This window comes from Ostrinia furnacalis, unplaced genomic scaffold (genome assembly GCF_004193835.3).
Source record: "Ostrinia furnacalis isolate ACB-3 unplaced genomic scaffold, ASM419383v2 OfSCF7182, whole genome shotgun sequence".
NCBI lineage: Eukaryota > Metazoa > Arthropoda > Insecta > Lepidoptera > Crambidae > Ostrinia > Ostrinia furnacalis.
The window spans coordinates 1,534,090-1,549,589 of record NW_021137421.1 but is presented as its reverse complement, the minus strand read 5'-3'; the positions used below and the strand labels follow the sequence as shown (position 1 = coordinate 1,549,589).

General features: G+C 33.7%; 2 protein-coding genes across 4 annotated transcripts in view; both read left to right on the top strand.

Moving 5' to 3' along the window:
* The window catches only part of LOC114363620 (phosphatidylinositol 4-phosphate 5-kinase type-1 alpha), a 61,035-nt gene extending 45,881 nt beyond the window's left edge, over positions 1-15,154 (top strand). Inside the window, exons 14-17 of one of the 2 annotated variants that reach the window (XM_028319396.1) lie at positions 3,662-3,881; positions 4,673-4,767; positions 5,694-5,803; positions 15,042-15,154. In XM_028319396.1, the coding sequence (XP_028175197.1) occupies positions 3,662-3,881; positions 4,673-4,767; positions 5,694-5,803; positions 15,042-15,053 (437 nt within the window). In that variant the 3' untranslated portion in view covers positions 15,054-15,154. Of the gene's footprint in view, positions 1-3,661; positions 3,882-4,672; positions 4,768-5,693; positions 5,804-10,971; positions 11,253-15,041 lie in introns of those variants that run through there. The other variant, XM_028319395.1, reaches the window with a different exon arrangement.
* On the top strand, positions 298-3,076 carry LOC114363621 (uncharacterized). 2 transcript variants are annotated; one of them, XR_003656789.1, is made up of 2 exons: positions 298-397; positions 1,335-1,510. XR_003656789.1 is itself a non-coding variant. In XM_028319400.1 (2 exons), the coding sequence occupies exons 1-2, from the start codon at positions 316-318 to the stop codon at positions 3,047-3,049; spliced, it is 1,599 nt and encodes a 532-aa protein (XP_028175201.1). In that variant the 5' UTR covers positions 298-315; the 3' UTR covers positions 3,050-3,076. The 2 variants fall into 2 exon arrangements, 1 of the variants encoding a protein (XP_028175201.1); XM_028319400.1 differs by lacking the exon at positions 1,335-1,510 and adding an exon at positions 1,533-3,076.
* Positions 15,155-15,500: the final 346 nt, after the last annotated feature.

Genomic DNA, 15,500 nt, shown 5'->3' with positions numbered 1-15,500 from the left:
ATAGTCACACTGACCGGACTCGCAGCGCCTTATGGATTCACTCTGGCTTAACATACTGTTGAATCACTTGTTCAAATGCATTATTAACTTGTTTATTGGAAAGAAGGCAGTGATAATATCTGCATTTAGCTCTATTTTGTTGATACATGGCGCAATTTTGAGTTAGCAATGTGAAAATACCTTTTACTTTTTGCAAAATTCGTTGAGATTTGAAATTCTGTACACGTTTTAGTTTTAAGAATATATTGATAAGATTTATTTAAGCACGTCACTGTATATTTCACCATTGTAATAACTATATATATATTTGATTCAATGCTAATTTATATACTAATATTTCACGCTACTAATCGGATAGGCGGCGCAAGTTCTAGCGGCGCCATGGGCATCAAAGCAGGTGAGACGCGACGTTTGGTCGAGTTTAAACGGGCAAACAAAATCGGAAAATCGACCCTAAACACATGCACGAAAAAATACAAAACGAACACTTATGTCATTTACGAAAGGTACTTTTTTATTTTAAACCACACTTTTTTAGAGAACATAATCGAACAATTAAAATTACTGGCAATATAGTTTTTGAATTAACCGAAACAGTCAACTGAGATTATAAAGCTGGAAAGCACTATTTTGTTGCCTGTTTAAACAACAAACTGTTAACATTACAGTCTTACATATTAAGAAGTTACTCATACATGACCCAAATACCTACTAAAAATATAGCTGAGCACATTGAAGGGCTGATTATGTATTGTTTTTTACCTTTAGCGCGGGATCGGTCGTTATGTGGCCATGGAGGAGGCCTTTGTCCAGCAGTGGACGTCATTTGGCTGAAAACGAACAAACTACTCGAAACTAAATTTAAAATCAAGCTAGAGTAATTCCTGAATCCTGTCAAATTATATTATGAATACGGTATTTGAATGAGACATGGACGCAATGGTTCAATGTCGCAAAATCAATGTTCTCATTATGCTCATAATAGTATTATGATTTGACTCTTACAGAAAACTGTCTTCAGTGTGCTCTATTCTTGAATCAGTTTTAAAAGACTTAAAACTAAATCATCCAACAGTTATGAGTTAACTGTCCCCGAAATTGCTTTCTGCTTCTCGCCTTAGGCTTAGGTTTGGCAGTGCCATCGGTAAACTTATTGTCATATATTTCTCTCTTTTCCATGCTGCTATCGACCTATCGGATCTATTACTATTGGGTATACCTTACGATTTTATCCACCCGAATCCTCAATATCTGCATGCCTTATATCTCATTATTTCCAAAACACTCACACTTATAACGTGCACCAATAATAAATACGACACGCTGACTGTCAGCTCCTTCTAAAAAATATAAATACAAACACGCTATTTTGGACATATAATCCGTTCTGACGTAACTACGCTTCCATTTTCACACAAATATATTGTTTGTTATTATTTTAATGTTAAATGTTTCCTGTGCCAAACTTTTGTTTGTATGTGTATTTAATAATAAACCTTTACAATCTTACGAGCGTTTTTGTGGTCCTTCAGTGTCACTGTCTGACGTCACAGCTCATATTACTCCGACGTCGGTGACGTCACCGGTGTCCACCGCCGCTAAAATCACGGTCACGTCTGCCAAGTCGCCTCCCTCAGGGGAGGGGGATGTGGCGTTCCCGGCCGTTCTAAAGGGTTCCCAAAAGCAGAGGGTCCCACCACCCGTCCCTCCCAGAGGCTCCCCTAAAGCAAAACGTGGCGGTGGTAACTCCCAGTCGTCCAGTATCGACACGAAAGGTGACTATCCCAATCTAAGCATATCAGTCAGCGATATCCCACCTCAAACGCCCATCACCAGCAGTGATGACGATTTCTGCTTCTACGGGCATGATTTTAAGTTTAAAGAGCCTGTTGCATGCCGCATCCCGCCGTCTGTGTCTGAACATTCTATTAAAATGACGCAGCTAGTTGCGTCCAACTCGTTCTTAGACTTCGTGGAAGAAGGAGACAGCATCACAGAGAGGTCGCATCCGGGGAAGGATTTGATAGCCCAAACCACTATGATGGCGAGGTTCAATATAGATACAACTGTGAGAGAGCACTTGGACTCGGGAGATTATCATGACACATCGTTTACGGAATCTAGCAGTGAAGAGAGGATAATAGTTTACGAACTCCCAGACCAAGGAACTCACGCTATAGAATTAGCTGAAATCAAAGGCAGACAGTCCAAAAGTCCGACACAGTTCATCAAGGGTATGGTTTCTCATATTGGTGATAAATTGTCAAGAAAATCGCCCATTGGTATCGAAGCGCCTGGTGAAAAACTAAGTGTGCATAATGTACGATCTTCAGACTTAATTTCAGCGGCAAAATCGTTGAAGAGGACTCCGCGTTCCGAAAGGAATTTCAACCCAAGCGAAGATAGAGAAGTTGAACAAAAAGCCGATAAAAATGGTGGAACAAAGCCTGGAATTATTTCTGGACTTACCAAAAGATTAAACTTCAATCAATCCAAGAGAGACAAAAATCGGCCTCAAGAAATTAAGAAGCCTAAACCCAAAGTTGAGATCAAGACGTATACTGAACAGCATTCGAGAGGAATGACGAAAGATGAAGTGATTTGCCATAGAAAGGCTAAAAACAAAATTGATATGTTCCAAAAGCACATTTGGAAAGTACAGTCAGATTCCGAAAACAGTTCAAGAAGAAGTTCCTTTTCATCATCACAGGACAGCAAAAGATCAGAAAAGACCCCGAATCTTGGAAGACATGTGCTTGTTAAAGAAACCAAAAAGCTATTCGAACCTATCAAATACATTCATGAAAGTTCCAGCTCTCTAGATAAGAAGTCAAACTTTTCCCTAAACGTTACATCTCTCAATCCGATTATTTCGAAATCGATAAGTGGAAACGTGCATGATAAAATCAAAAAGTTCTCCGAGACATCCTTGTCTGACTCCAAAATGCCTCAGAAAGTGCCAAGGCAGAAAAAGAAAGGCAGTTTCAAGAAACGATCAGCAAGGAACCGGATCCTCAAAATGAGGAAAGAGGTCGAAGAAGTTATCTAAAATGAAAATTAAAATATTTTTGCTGATCCAAGTGAATTCATAGAGCAATTTGTATATTGGAAAGAAAATACAGAAGATGGAAAATTGCTCATTAAAATTTAGATCCCTTATACTATTCTGTAGAAATAGATCATCTCTATTTAAGTCGGTAGTTTAGAGTCGTGTAGTTAGTTTCTTCCTTTCATGTGATTTGTCTACTAACCTTTTACTAACTTGATGTATATTTATATTTGTGTCATTTTTATTCTGCTACCATTTTAGTTCTTTTTCAATTCCCTTGCACTTTCGGACTTCTGGAATGTACTGTAGTTTAGTCTGAACCATAACAGTAATGCTATTCTCTAAAAGATGTCCTTGATCACAGCGCTACGTCCACAGTAGTTCCCTATCCTAAATCACCATAAAAATAATACCTATTAGCAATGTTTCGTTATCATCCAATTCACTAATGATTATGATCAATTTGATCACAAATTGATCAATGACGTGAACAGTAAATCAATGCAATGATCAACTGTTCATTGAATTGAACATTAATACCGTTGCAACAAGGCCGTCTTTAGAGAATAGCGTCCCTGCTAGTATTAGTTAGTAACGCTAGTTCTCCGCCAGCGGGAGCGCCGTTGTCCTGTTGTTCGACGCCACCACCGCCGTTTGAGGAGGCGCCACCGCCGCGGACGAGTCGGACTAATTCGTCGTCGACTACGTCATCGAGTGCGTCGGGCAGACGCCGCGGCGCGTCGAGTGCGGCGAGCGTTATGACGACATCGTCTGCGTCGTCGTTAGCGTTGACGCCTGCTGCGTTGAGCAGCGCTAGAAGCAATGAAGCTAGGTATGTAAACTAAGATTATTAAGTCAAATTTAAATTATTTATTGCCTGAACCTGAGTAAGGGTTAACACAACATTAGTTGTACATCTTTATCATGTTTAGAAAGTCATTATTTTTATTCTATTCTATTTCTTTTTATCGTTTAGTTGGAACAAAATATCTGTATTCTCGAGTCCGCCGTTAAGCATTTAGCTTATGTCAATTAATGGTTTAACGACTTACGCGAAATATGGAATGATCGTAAAAAATATTAATGATAATAAATAAATAATAAATATCCTTGGACATTTTACACTGCGCCGCTAGTCCCAAACTAAGCAAAGCTTGTACTATGGGTACTAGTCAACGGATATAAACATACTTAAATACTTTTTTTTTTTGTAAATACATACATATTATACATAGAAAACACCCAGACCCGTCACAGAAATTAAAATTCATCATTTCAATTTCTGCCCGACCGGGAATCGAACCCGGGACCTCTCGGCATAGTAGTCCGTTCTGAACCACTACACCAAACGGCCGACTATTTACTATAACGAACGAATATTCACTTTAGGTTTTTTCATGTCATGCAGATTCATAACGCGATTAAGTATAGACACCTATGATGTACTATAATAGTTTTATCTTTTTCAAATAGCGAGGTTTTAATTATCTGCAAACAATATTTTAGAAATTGTCTGTTATTTTTTATACACAAGATTTTATAAACTTGAAACTATTCGAGTAACTTCTGATATTACAATATCATCGATATAAATAACCAATTTATAACTTGTACGCATTCTAGTGTGTGTTGGACGCCGCCTGCGTCGGTGGAAGGTTCTACGCCCACCTGGACCGAGGGCACGCCCAGCTTTACAGAGTCGAGTAGTAGTGAACAAGGTTAGTATGCTTTTATGTGTTAACATTTATCTGAAAGTAACCTGTAAAGAGTACCAGTAAGAGCTAATTGCGACTTAGATTATTATGATAGGGTTAGCATGCTTTTATATGTCAACACTTATTTGATAACACCCTGGCGGGAGTGCCAATAAGAGCTATTTTCTAGTTGCGACTAGTTCTTTTGATAGCAGCTTGGTACTGGCAGTTGGTTTGATTTAAAATCAGCTTAAGTTTTTGTCTATGTTGTAGCTAGACAAAAACCAAGATATTTTGGTTGATTGACAATGTCTGACTTCGAGTCAGTTGAGTGGGAGTTATTGCTGTTTTGCGTTTCAATGACAAATAGTCAATTACATTATAAGTATCATTTTAGTGTACTTAAGTCGTGCGTCTCATTAGAACTAACTTCTGTATTAAAATCAAGCCAATAATTGAGTCATTGCTGACAACGCCACTTTTGTGGCGGAGTTTTGGGCTGACACTGTGTAGGTTTGTTCAGTTTGTTGTCGACACGAAAAGAAGAAGAAGAATTGAGTCATTTGAAGTGCCAAATATTTAATAATGCAGTCTTGGCATCATAATTAAATTACACTTAACTTGTGTTCCCAGACCCCAAAGTAAAGACTTTCTTGTAAAAACTAAAAAGCTACTGTGACACAAGCTATAGATGACCCACGCTGAACTGTCCCGCCAAACTCAATGACAGGGGGGCGCTACCATCGTTCAACTATATGGTTTCCAACATGGCAAAAATCTGAACCAGCGATCCGGTATTGACGGTGGCGCCCCACTGTCAATGTCATCGACAGGACAGTCCAGTATTTTGGAACTATATGCTTAGTGCAGAAGCCGCTTGTCATAAGAACACTCTGTACATTGATTTAATGGCATTTTTATTATTGTTATAATCAAATCTACATTTGCAGGCTACCCAATAACCCCCGCCCGGTCCGAGGGGCGCCGCTCCCCGCGCCCGCCGCCGCCGCCCGCGCGCTCCCTCCCGCCGACCACCATCAACTGTCTCACTAGCGAAGTGGTGAGTGCATTGTGAACTAATTTAGACAGGGGGCGTAGTGTGAGTTTACATCTAACGTGAGTGAGCGCTTTAAAAAAATATACAGGGTGGAATTTTGTAATGCCACCTGGAGGGAAAGTTCTGTTAATACTGTAGATAGAAAATTGTACTCAAAGAAAACATTCCTTTATTTTTGAAAAGAAAGAGAACTGCCTCAAAGATTTTTTTTCGAAAATCCACTACCATACCACATAAAATTCTGTAAATAATTTAAGATTTCATGGTTTTCCTTTCATTTAATTTATCAAGTTTGTAAGAGAGATTTCATCCGTAAACTTGACCCTAACGATCGATGCAATAAAAATACAGGATTTTAGTTGGTTCGATTCCCGGGTATGGTGTGCTTTTTGGAAATCTTTGAATGCAGTTCTATTTCTTTTCAAAAATAAAGGAATGTTTTCTTTGAGCAAAATTTTCTATCTACAGTATTAAGAGTACTTTCCCTCTAGGTGGCATTACAAAATTCCACCCTGTATGAAAATTTTAGTTCTTGAACGTTTCCGTTAGGGGCGCTGTACAATCTGTCATACATTTAATGTCATTTTTTTACACGCTCACTAGTGAGCGCGTTTCATGTAAACTCACACTAGGCCCTCAGAAGGTCATTCCTGTACGAGGTTCGTTTTAACAGTATAATTGATAGTCTGCGTAAGGGCCCTCGCCCACGGCGAGTTTTTCGTAAACGCGCGACGGCATCGCTACTAACGCGTGTTAGTCGCATTTGCAACGCACTACAGAAGTGATGCCAACGCGCTCAGCAGCGTGACTGCATCGCTACAAAAAGTCGTCGTGAGCGAGGGCCCTTAGACACATTCGTAAAAATTAAATGATATTTATTCAATTTTATCAAATTGACACAACCGTTTGGAATGATCTTGTGTCTCGATTAAAAAAGTAAACAATGTTTTTTTGTGACAATGATGATCTTTCTTTTAAAAAAGTTGCATCAATATTTTTACTGCTTAAGAAAATTATTGAAGTCGTATTTTTCACCTTAAAATCTTGCTTGATATTTGATAAATATGGTTTTTATCACAGTGAAATGGAAAGAACGTCATTGTTACATTGTGGAGTCTATTGATACTTGGCTTGGTTTGCAAATAACATCTTAGACGTTCATTAGTAATACTACTCGTACTAAAAATACACATTCATTAGTTCAAGTGCTCACTCAGAATATACCTACATTTAATAATAACTTGAAAATAATGACACATGAATCTATAAAAAAAAAAAAAACAATATTAAAATGCTTAATTTTGGCTGAGCCTTGAAAATTTACTAACTAAATATGAGACTAACTGCACGACTGGTATTAACTCGGTGAAGAATACACCATAATAATATATTCATCATTTGTATAAGAAGTATACTACCCATTACGCAAACATATTGCATTTATACACGCATATATTCAAATGCTTCACTTAACACTCCTCTAAAAAGGCTTGGGTTATGTATAATTTTTATATAATATACTGTTCGTATATAAAACAATGCAAGCCTTTTTGTATATTGTCAGCCTCTAATTCGCCTGATACTTATATTACTAAAATAATTGAATGCATTTTTCCTACAGTATTTAAGCCACTTTTTTTAATAATGCTACCTTTTTTGGACGCTGCTTTCATGGTGGGTTATAGCTGCACTTAAAAGAAAAAGTAGAAAAAGATTACAAATGATAAATAAAAATCATCAACACATGTATTTTGTCGCTTCTGTTTTTGTAAAGGTTCAACGCTAGCTTTTTTAAATATAAAAATTTTTGAAATTTGATATAAAGAACACAAATTGGGTGCTTCCATTTGGAGGAATGCGAAGTTTTATTAGCATTTTTTTTAATATAGAAGGAAGAAAACATGTCTAATATTATTAAAGTTGGGTTGGCAATGTATACTATACTAAGATAGTCCCCCGGTTTGTAAAATCGGAGTTCAAGTTCCACCCAAATGATGAACTGTCATTATATTCGTCGTTTAAAAAGCTTGGGCCGGTTTTATGTCTTGTTATCTTGGACGAAATATCTACCAAAATAGGCAACATTTTGGTCTGCAACTGCTCAATTTATACGTTCTAATGTTGTCCAGTGCATCAATCCTTTGTGGACGTGGCAACTTCATAAGCTGTTGAGAATTAAAATTGTGTCTGGTTCCTTTAATTAACTTCAAATCACACAAATAATTGCGTTTTATCGATTTCATTAAACGACTTAGATATGTTAGTTTGTTGCTCACAGTTTTCGTGGCACTTTCTGCTCATATTGCTCTTTCAAAATTGAGAAAACTCAGTTCACTCAGTTACAAGCTTTCTGAGGCTCTAATCTATCATCCAGGGTTTTGACGTCTTAGCTATGTATCATTGCCAATAAATACCCGTCAATAAATGTCTTTATAAGGTCGTCGATTGTATATAAGTTTACCTATTTGGTAAAATAAACCGCTAAGTTATACATATATAACCTAATATTAATTTTTCGAAAACGCTGTTGCCAAAGTGGATACATTTTTGAATATTCGTTAATATTTAGCTTGAATGTAGTGAGTTATAGAATAATTTTTGTGGGCTTATTTTAAAGACCTAATAATTATATTTATCGCTAAAATTGTTTAATGTATAAATGTTTCAGTGTTACTCTCATCTTATTCTTATACATCGCGACTTACGCATTATAGCAGATGCATATTATATGTATAATCCTAGAGTATATTTGGCAATATATAAGTATAGACAGTATATTAAAATAAGCCCATGGAATTTATACAATTATGACTGAATTCTTCTCTTAATATCGACTGATCTCGTCAATCCTAGGACTGTCTAGCTTTTTTACGGGGTGATATAAAATAGTCGTGACATCATCACAAAATGCACCCTGTATACATCATTTTCTTTTCACTATATCGTCCATATTTGTATAAGAGTACCTACGTAATTGGAATTCATATCACTTTGTTTGCATAGTACAAAATTAGAGAATAATATACTTATATTATAAGTAATTATTCGACTGTAAATTGTGGTCTGAGGCCTTTGTGGGTTTTAAAGAAACTGCACTTCCCGTTACAACTATAATAATGGCCGTTACAAAACACATAACCACAGAATCTCGAATCAGAGTGGTAGATAATAACATTAAAATTTGAGACACCTAGTCGTTTTACAAACAAAGTTCCGTAGATTTTTTAGTTCTGTCGTATATATTTAGATGGCCAAAGGGCAGATGTCCGAAGCCAGTATGTAACGTTCAGTGTTGCCTAGGTAATGTCGACCAAAGTTACTGTTAAATCATGTTTAACCATTCGGTAATAAAAGGTTGTCTGATACGAAAGCAATTTGTTGTTCGCTTTGAAAATACATATATTCCGCTTTTTTGTGAGTGTAATAATATTAATGGTACATGTATGTGTAGGTCTGTGAGTATTTTGTACTTTGATTGTTGGTTTTTTAGTTCCATAGTGAACTTTTCTGAACTTATTTATCGTCTTATCAATCTTATCAACGTGAAAATGGAAGAGCTTTTTGCAAGCCTGAGTTTCTTTCTGTGTGGCTTTCGTGGATTGCGTTTAGCCAAGACGGTAGTCTTTTTAATGATTATTTTTTCAATGACAACATCAGAAAAGAAATTGGAATTATTGCAATGCTGCAACTATCAAAGCTCTGGAAATGGCACGATATAAAATAGGTAAACAGTTAGTTTGGAGGGAATTTTCGTCTACGGCTTTTTGTTGAAAAAGTCATTTGTAGAAATGAAAGAATATGAGTGTTACTTTTTTATTCAGTATATATATCTTTGAATATTTTTGGAGCATTCATCGGCTGTAGTAATATACATATAATTTGATTATGAGAAAGTACAAAAAATACTTACAGACTTTTTAATAAACTTTCTTGTGAGTGGTGACTATTATAGGAAAAAAGTAAAATGTATTTTAAAGATAAAGATATTTATTTTTAATTAGGTAATATTTTATTTAAGAAAAAACAAAGGAATTGATCTTTTTTTTATTAGTGACCATAATAACATACAGATATTATATTTAGTTTTGGGTACATCTCAATGCTAAAAGTAATTATTACCTATCTCATAATAACATACAAAAAAAGAGTTTAAAAATACATTTCATTTGAATTCACAGCCAAAACATTTGCTCAAGTCGTTGTATTCTTAGCAAAGCAATATAATTTAGGTATTTTTTTTAAATTGTACCAACAGCAATAAGGTATTTGTCAAATCTACATTGAAAAGACAGATCTTTGCAAAAAAGAGGCAACTAGAAATTTAGAGTTTTTAGAGTAGTGAAAACAACAAGTAAATTAAAAAAAATGGTTTCTCAGGTCACTCTCACAAGAAATTAGTCTGGTGTGTATAAACTGTTTTGTTACATGTCGTTGTTACTATTATATCAATATTGTATATTTTGTTGTTGTTAACTATTTAAGACGATCGAAATGTAGAATAAACATTTGGAAAAATATTATGAATATTGTCATTTGAGAACCTTTAAGTTTTTATTTTATAAAATACATATTTTTGTTTATATTTCATAAATATAATTAATCAAACTACCTCAAATAATTCATATAATACTAAAATTGGGCAATTTATTTAGCTATTAAAAGCATGCGATCATATTTAGATCATTCGCCGTAATATCCGAAAAACTACTATAATAGTAGAAAATGCTTGGTGCTTACAACCCTTGGCTTATGCTGAATGCACATAGTGCGATACTGCAAGGTAAGAATGGCATTTTAATATTTGCATGAATTTAAAAGGAAAATAATAAAATCATGTATAGAAAAAGTAATATCATTTTAACAGTTCAGTATAATTATTGGATTAATAAAATAACAATGGTCATGAACATGATGATTTAAATCGAAAAATACGCGAAACGACTAATTTTCAGTGTTGTATATTTAAGTAAAATTATTAAAATATGAACTTTATAGTCATAACTTTGATCAGTGTATTGATCTGGTACATTTTCAATATTATGTAATGAATTTATTAAAAAAAAGTAAATTAAATAAAAATGATGTAGTATAATAATAATAATTATATTAGTCTTTTCGTGTAAATATTATATTTATACTTTTAAACATCTTGTTGTGGTTTTGTCCTGTAGATGGAGATCACCCACCTTACGTCTGAAACGTCACATATAACTATATCTACGTACGAAGTACACCGGCAAATGGAAAGCGAAGATAAATATGTTAATTAATTGTATTCATGATCTATTTACCATGGTGTGACCAAATGGTAGTTGAATTATTTTTACTGTTAAACATACAGTCGATTACCCATGAGACTACATTTTTGTTGCAAAAGAGCCTCTATTACATCTGAATAAGATACCAGTGTTTAGCTTGATGTGTTGTCAACCGTACAATATAATTTTTATTTTACTGACATACATTACAGCTTAGGTAAGTCCACTAAACATTACTGTCGGCTGTAAATTCAATCACATACCTGCCTTGTTCTGCGTATTACAAAAAAAACTACTCGACTAAAAAAAAGTAAATACAGTTTCATTTATATTTTTATCTAACTCTGTAATGCGCTGTCTTGGTCATAACATGATAAATAGGTAACCCTTTTCCAATTTAGCAGCTTAAAATGTATACTTTGTAAACGAAATTTAGTGCAAAATCCTATTTAAATATCTAAAATCTTGGAAATCCTTACAAGCGTTACTCATTTTACACCTTTGTATACAAATTTATACAAGTACAAGTAGGATTTAAACTAAATTTCGCTTAGAATTGCATCCTAGATAGTATAAGAGTTACTCAATTAAAATGTTATGTAGCTTTTCTACTTTAGGGCTATCTACGACTTGTAGTTCAAAAGTTTTGACAACCTGTTGCCTTTTAACAGCTTCTTAAAACACACAGAATTCATTTGTATTTTCAAATTGGCTTAATCTGTCCAATGAAACGCAGCAGCAGTGTCAGGACCTGACGAATAAGACGGTCGTTTCACTCACCAATGGCGCTAACTGGTCAGCTCATATACGTCAGGCAGGCCTCATTGGACTGTACACCTTTTTGTTTAACGAACTATTTCCTTTACCAAACGCGCTCATAATTGCTATACTAAAATATGTTAAAAGGCATTAAGGTTGATAAAACATGTTGTTCACTATTATCGGTGCCTCAAATTAAATAGCCGACAATAACAACTTTTTCTACGTAACTATTCCATTTAAACAGCCAAAATAGTCGTGTTATTTGATGTAATAAAATATACAAAATGGAGCAGTATGAAATATAAATAGTGTGCTTCAAATATTAAATGATCGCATGTTTAAGTGAACATTTGAGCAATAAATTATACCTAACTACAGTTATATTTCTGAGAATATAAAAGTTAGACGAGTGTTATATAATCTGTATATTAATATGACGCATTCGCTAAATGACGTCATCATTGATTATTTGTCTAAACCACATACGTCACAGTTATTTAGATGACGCGTATATTACTTTATACATAGAATAATATTCTTTTACTTATTAAAATCAAACAATATTATAAGAATTTCTATCAAATCATCAATCCGATAAGGATATGGGAATATTATAAGAATTTCTATCAAATCATCAAAATGATGTTTCACAAATTAAATAATATACAAGGAATGTTGTGGCCGTATGTTGGGTTTAAATAAGATTTTTGTCAGGTACTAAGTGTTCACTATTATTTTAAGGATATTATATAAATTTCCATTTATTTTATTTGATCATTTATTTTTAGCCAATTTCAATTGATGTTTGAATGATATAAAATTATTACACTGCCATTATATTTAGATAATATTTTTTTTATGAGTCAAGTTGTATTTATTTTGTGTGCGAAGAAATCGGTGGTATTATTTTTTATTTTAAATTATTTGAGATCAATCAGTATTTTTTTTATTTTGTGTTTGTTTTTAACAATGAGGCATGCAAAACTTAATAATGTATCCACTTTTTCACATATCTTTGATCACTGAAATAATTTTCAGTTTATCAACATTCAACTTTGATAAAATTTGTTATAATGAACTGACTGAATTATCAATCTGAATAACTATAGATCTGATTTTTTTCTTTTATTTAACAAAAACTTATTTTAACTTCTTCAATTTGTCACAATTAGTCTTTAAGTAGGTCAATTTAATCAATGCAATTTAACTTTTATTCTAATTTATTTTTTTCTCTTTGTGCTATTATTTTAAAGTATTATATACTATTGTATAAGGGGCCGTCCATAAATTACGTCATCGATTTTTTCAGATTTTAGACCCCCCCCCCCCCTACAATCATCCTAGCGTCATTTCTTAATGACCCCCCCCCCCTTCTCCCAAAATTGACGTCATTACCAGTTTGACAAAATTAAAACACTTGTAGAATCACTTTTTATTTTTTTTTAATAGATAGAGTGATTCTTAAGGAAGGTTTATATGTATAATACACGTAAGTACCACGGGCGAAGCCGGGGCGGGCAGCTAGTATTATATGTAATCAGTAGCGGCGGAAGGGGGGGGGGGGCCCCCCCCTCCTAATTTAGAATGACGTAATATATGGACGGCCCCTAAGGAACTATTTAAGCTTTGGACTCTATACATATTGGAATAGCATTTACGATAATTTCTAACTTGATTAGCACTAATCCCTTATTCTTTAAAAAGAAAACAGTCTTATAACATCTGTTGTCTCTTTTTATCTCAATTAAACCTAAATGTGGCAGAAAGTGACAGCATTATTTATTAAAAAAAATTGAATAAGAGGTTAAGTGCTTTACTCGAGTATAATTATAACGTGGTCTTCAAGATTTTTTATATTAGGGCCCAAACAAATACCTGTTTGTACAAGTTATTCAATTTATAATGATTATAATAGAGAAATTTGTAGTTTTGCGTCAAAGAAATTGTTGTTCCAATATAAAATAGGTAACTGACAATACAAAATTAAAAAGCAATTGAAAAAATACAAATTTCTTTAATATAGCCCATGTCTATGCGAAGGTATGCTATATTTGTGGTTGAAATATTAATAATAATAGTTTAAATAAACATGGCACGTGCCATCTAACCCCAAACCTAGAATGTGTTCGGTAAAATTATATAAATTCATGGTAAAATTATATAAAAGTCTTCAAATTTTCTACAAGCCTACATTCTAGACATGGGACTCGTTTGTTGTCTATTATATAAGTATATAAGTGATGTTTCGTGTCCTGTTGATCGTTGCTAGTGCTATATGTATGTACCGTATGTATTGTATGTTAAGATGATTGTACTTATCTGTATATCGCGAGGGATATTACAATTAAATGCGTACTTGGATATTTTGTAATCATTTCCGTATTATACCCTACCTATCCTGTTAATATTTACAAGTACCACTAAAACCACTGATGAGAAAATGATCAAGCAATTGATCAAATTAAAACCACTGATCACTGGCAGTGAATTGACCAAATTCTCATTATTAAACTTATTAAATAAATTGAAAATTGCGAATTAACTCGCAGATTATTATATAATTATGTTATGTGGCAAAATTAATTCTGCGATTTTTGGATAAATGCGCTTGCTGATAAAACATAAAATCTGGAAAAACCATTTGAGTTCTTAAACACAACTACTACGTATAGTACATCATAGTAATAATGAAACACAAGCTCAAGCACGTTGGTAAATAGTGTGTGCTAATACAAAAATATATACAGGGTGTAAGGGAAAGATTGGCAGAAACTTAATATCATCAATTTATATAGTCTAAGGGTGGGTTGCACCATCTTACTTTAACTTTGACAAACGTCAAAAATCTGTCAAACTCCATACAAAAAGCACCGGTTATTTTAGTTTAAATTTTGGTCAGCCTAAAAAAATTAGTATAATTTCTTTAGAGAACACTTAATTAATCGTATATCTTATAAAAGTAATTATTTAATTAACAAATTACAGAATGACTATATCTCAGTTCACTATGAAAATTTTTGCTAACCTGCCCTTTTCACCCTATATTTCATTGTATGTGTGAAATATCTATCGTTGGTGAAAGGTAAGTGTTTGTGTTATAGTGTGATTGTATCTAAAGCACTTTGTGTTTGGTTTTGGGAAATCACTTTTAGACATTTTTTTCGTAGTGCTATTTTTTTGTTATGTTTTTTTTTTAACTTTGATATGTTTTGATATTCCAGACAAGATTATAAACGGCCAGGGAAGAGGACACCGTGTAATCAACTTGGAACTTTAAGCCAAAGCATTAAAGTCTGTAATCACGATAACCGTCCACTATTTATTAGATCTTTTAATTAATCCTAGGGAAATGATCATTACAATATTTGATTGTAACTTATTTCAATTTTGATAAAATTATTAATTATTTACATTAGGTAAAATATTGGAAATATGGTGTTCTTTGTAAAATTTTGATAAAATTATATTTTACTGCTCGCACCAGCTTTGCTCTGGTGTTCACTGATGGCGCTATAGGTAGTTTCACCCAGTGTTTTCGAACTTATTATTCTTAAATTCTTTACTCTTTCTCTTATGTAACTTGGTAATTAAGAATAATTATTGTTAAGCATTTTTCTTATAAGTACCTATTAGAGTAGGCGCACACCGTTGATTTTTAGTTGGCCGATAGTTGTGCCCGA

What these genes read in the sequence shown, in the direction of transcription:
- LOC114363621 (XM_028319400.1), top strand. Translation starts at nt 316, where the DNA reads ATGCTAATTTATATACTAATATTTCACGCTACTAATCGGATAGGCGGC. An exon ending in CGCCATGGGCATCAAAGCAG is followed by an intron (nt 398 to 1,532) that starts GTGAGACGCGAC and finishes GTGGTCCTTCAG; the next exon opens with TGTCACTGTCTGACGTCACA.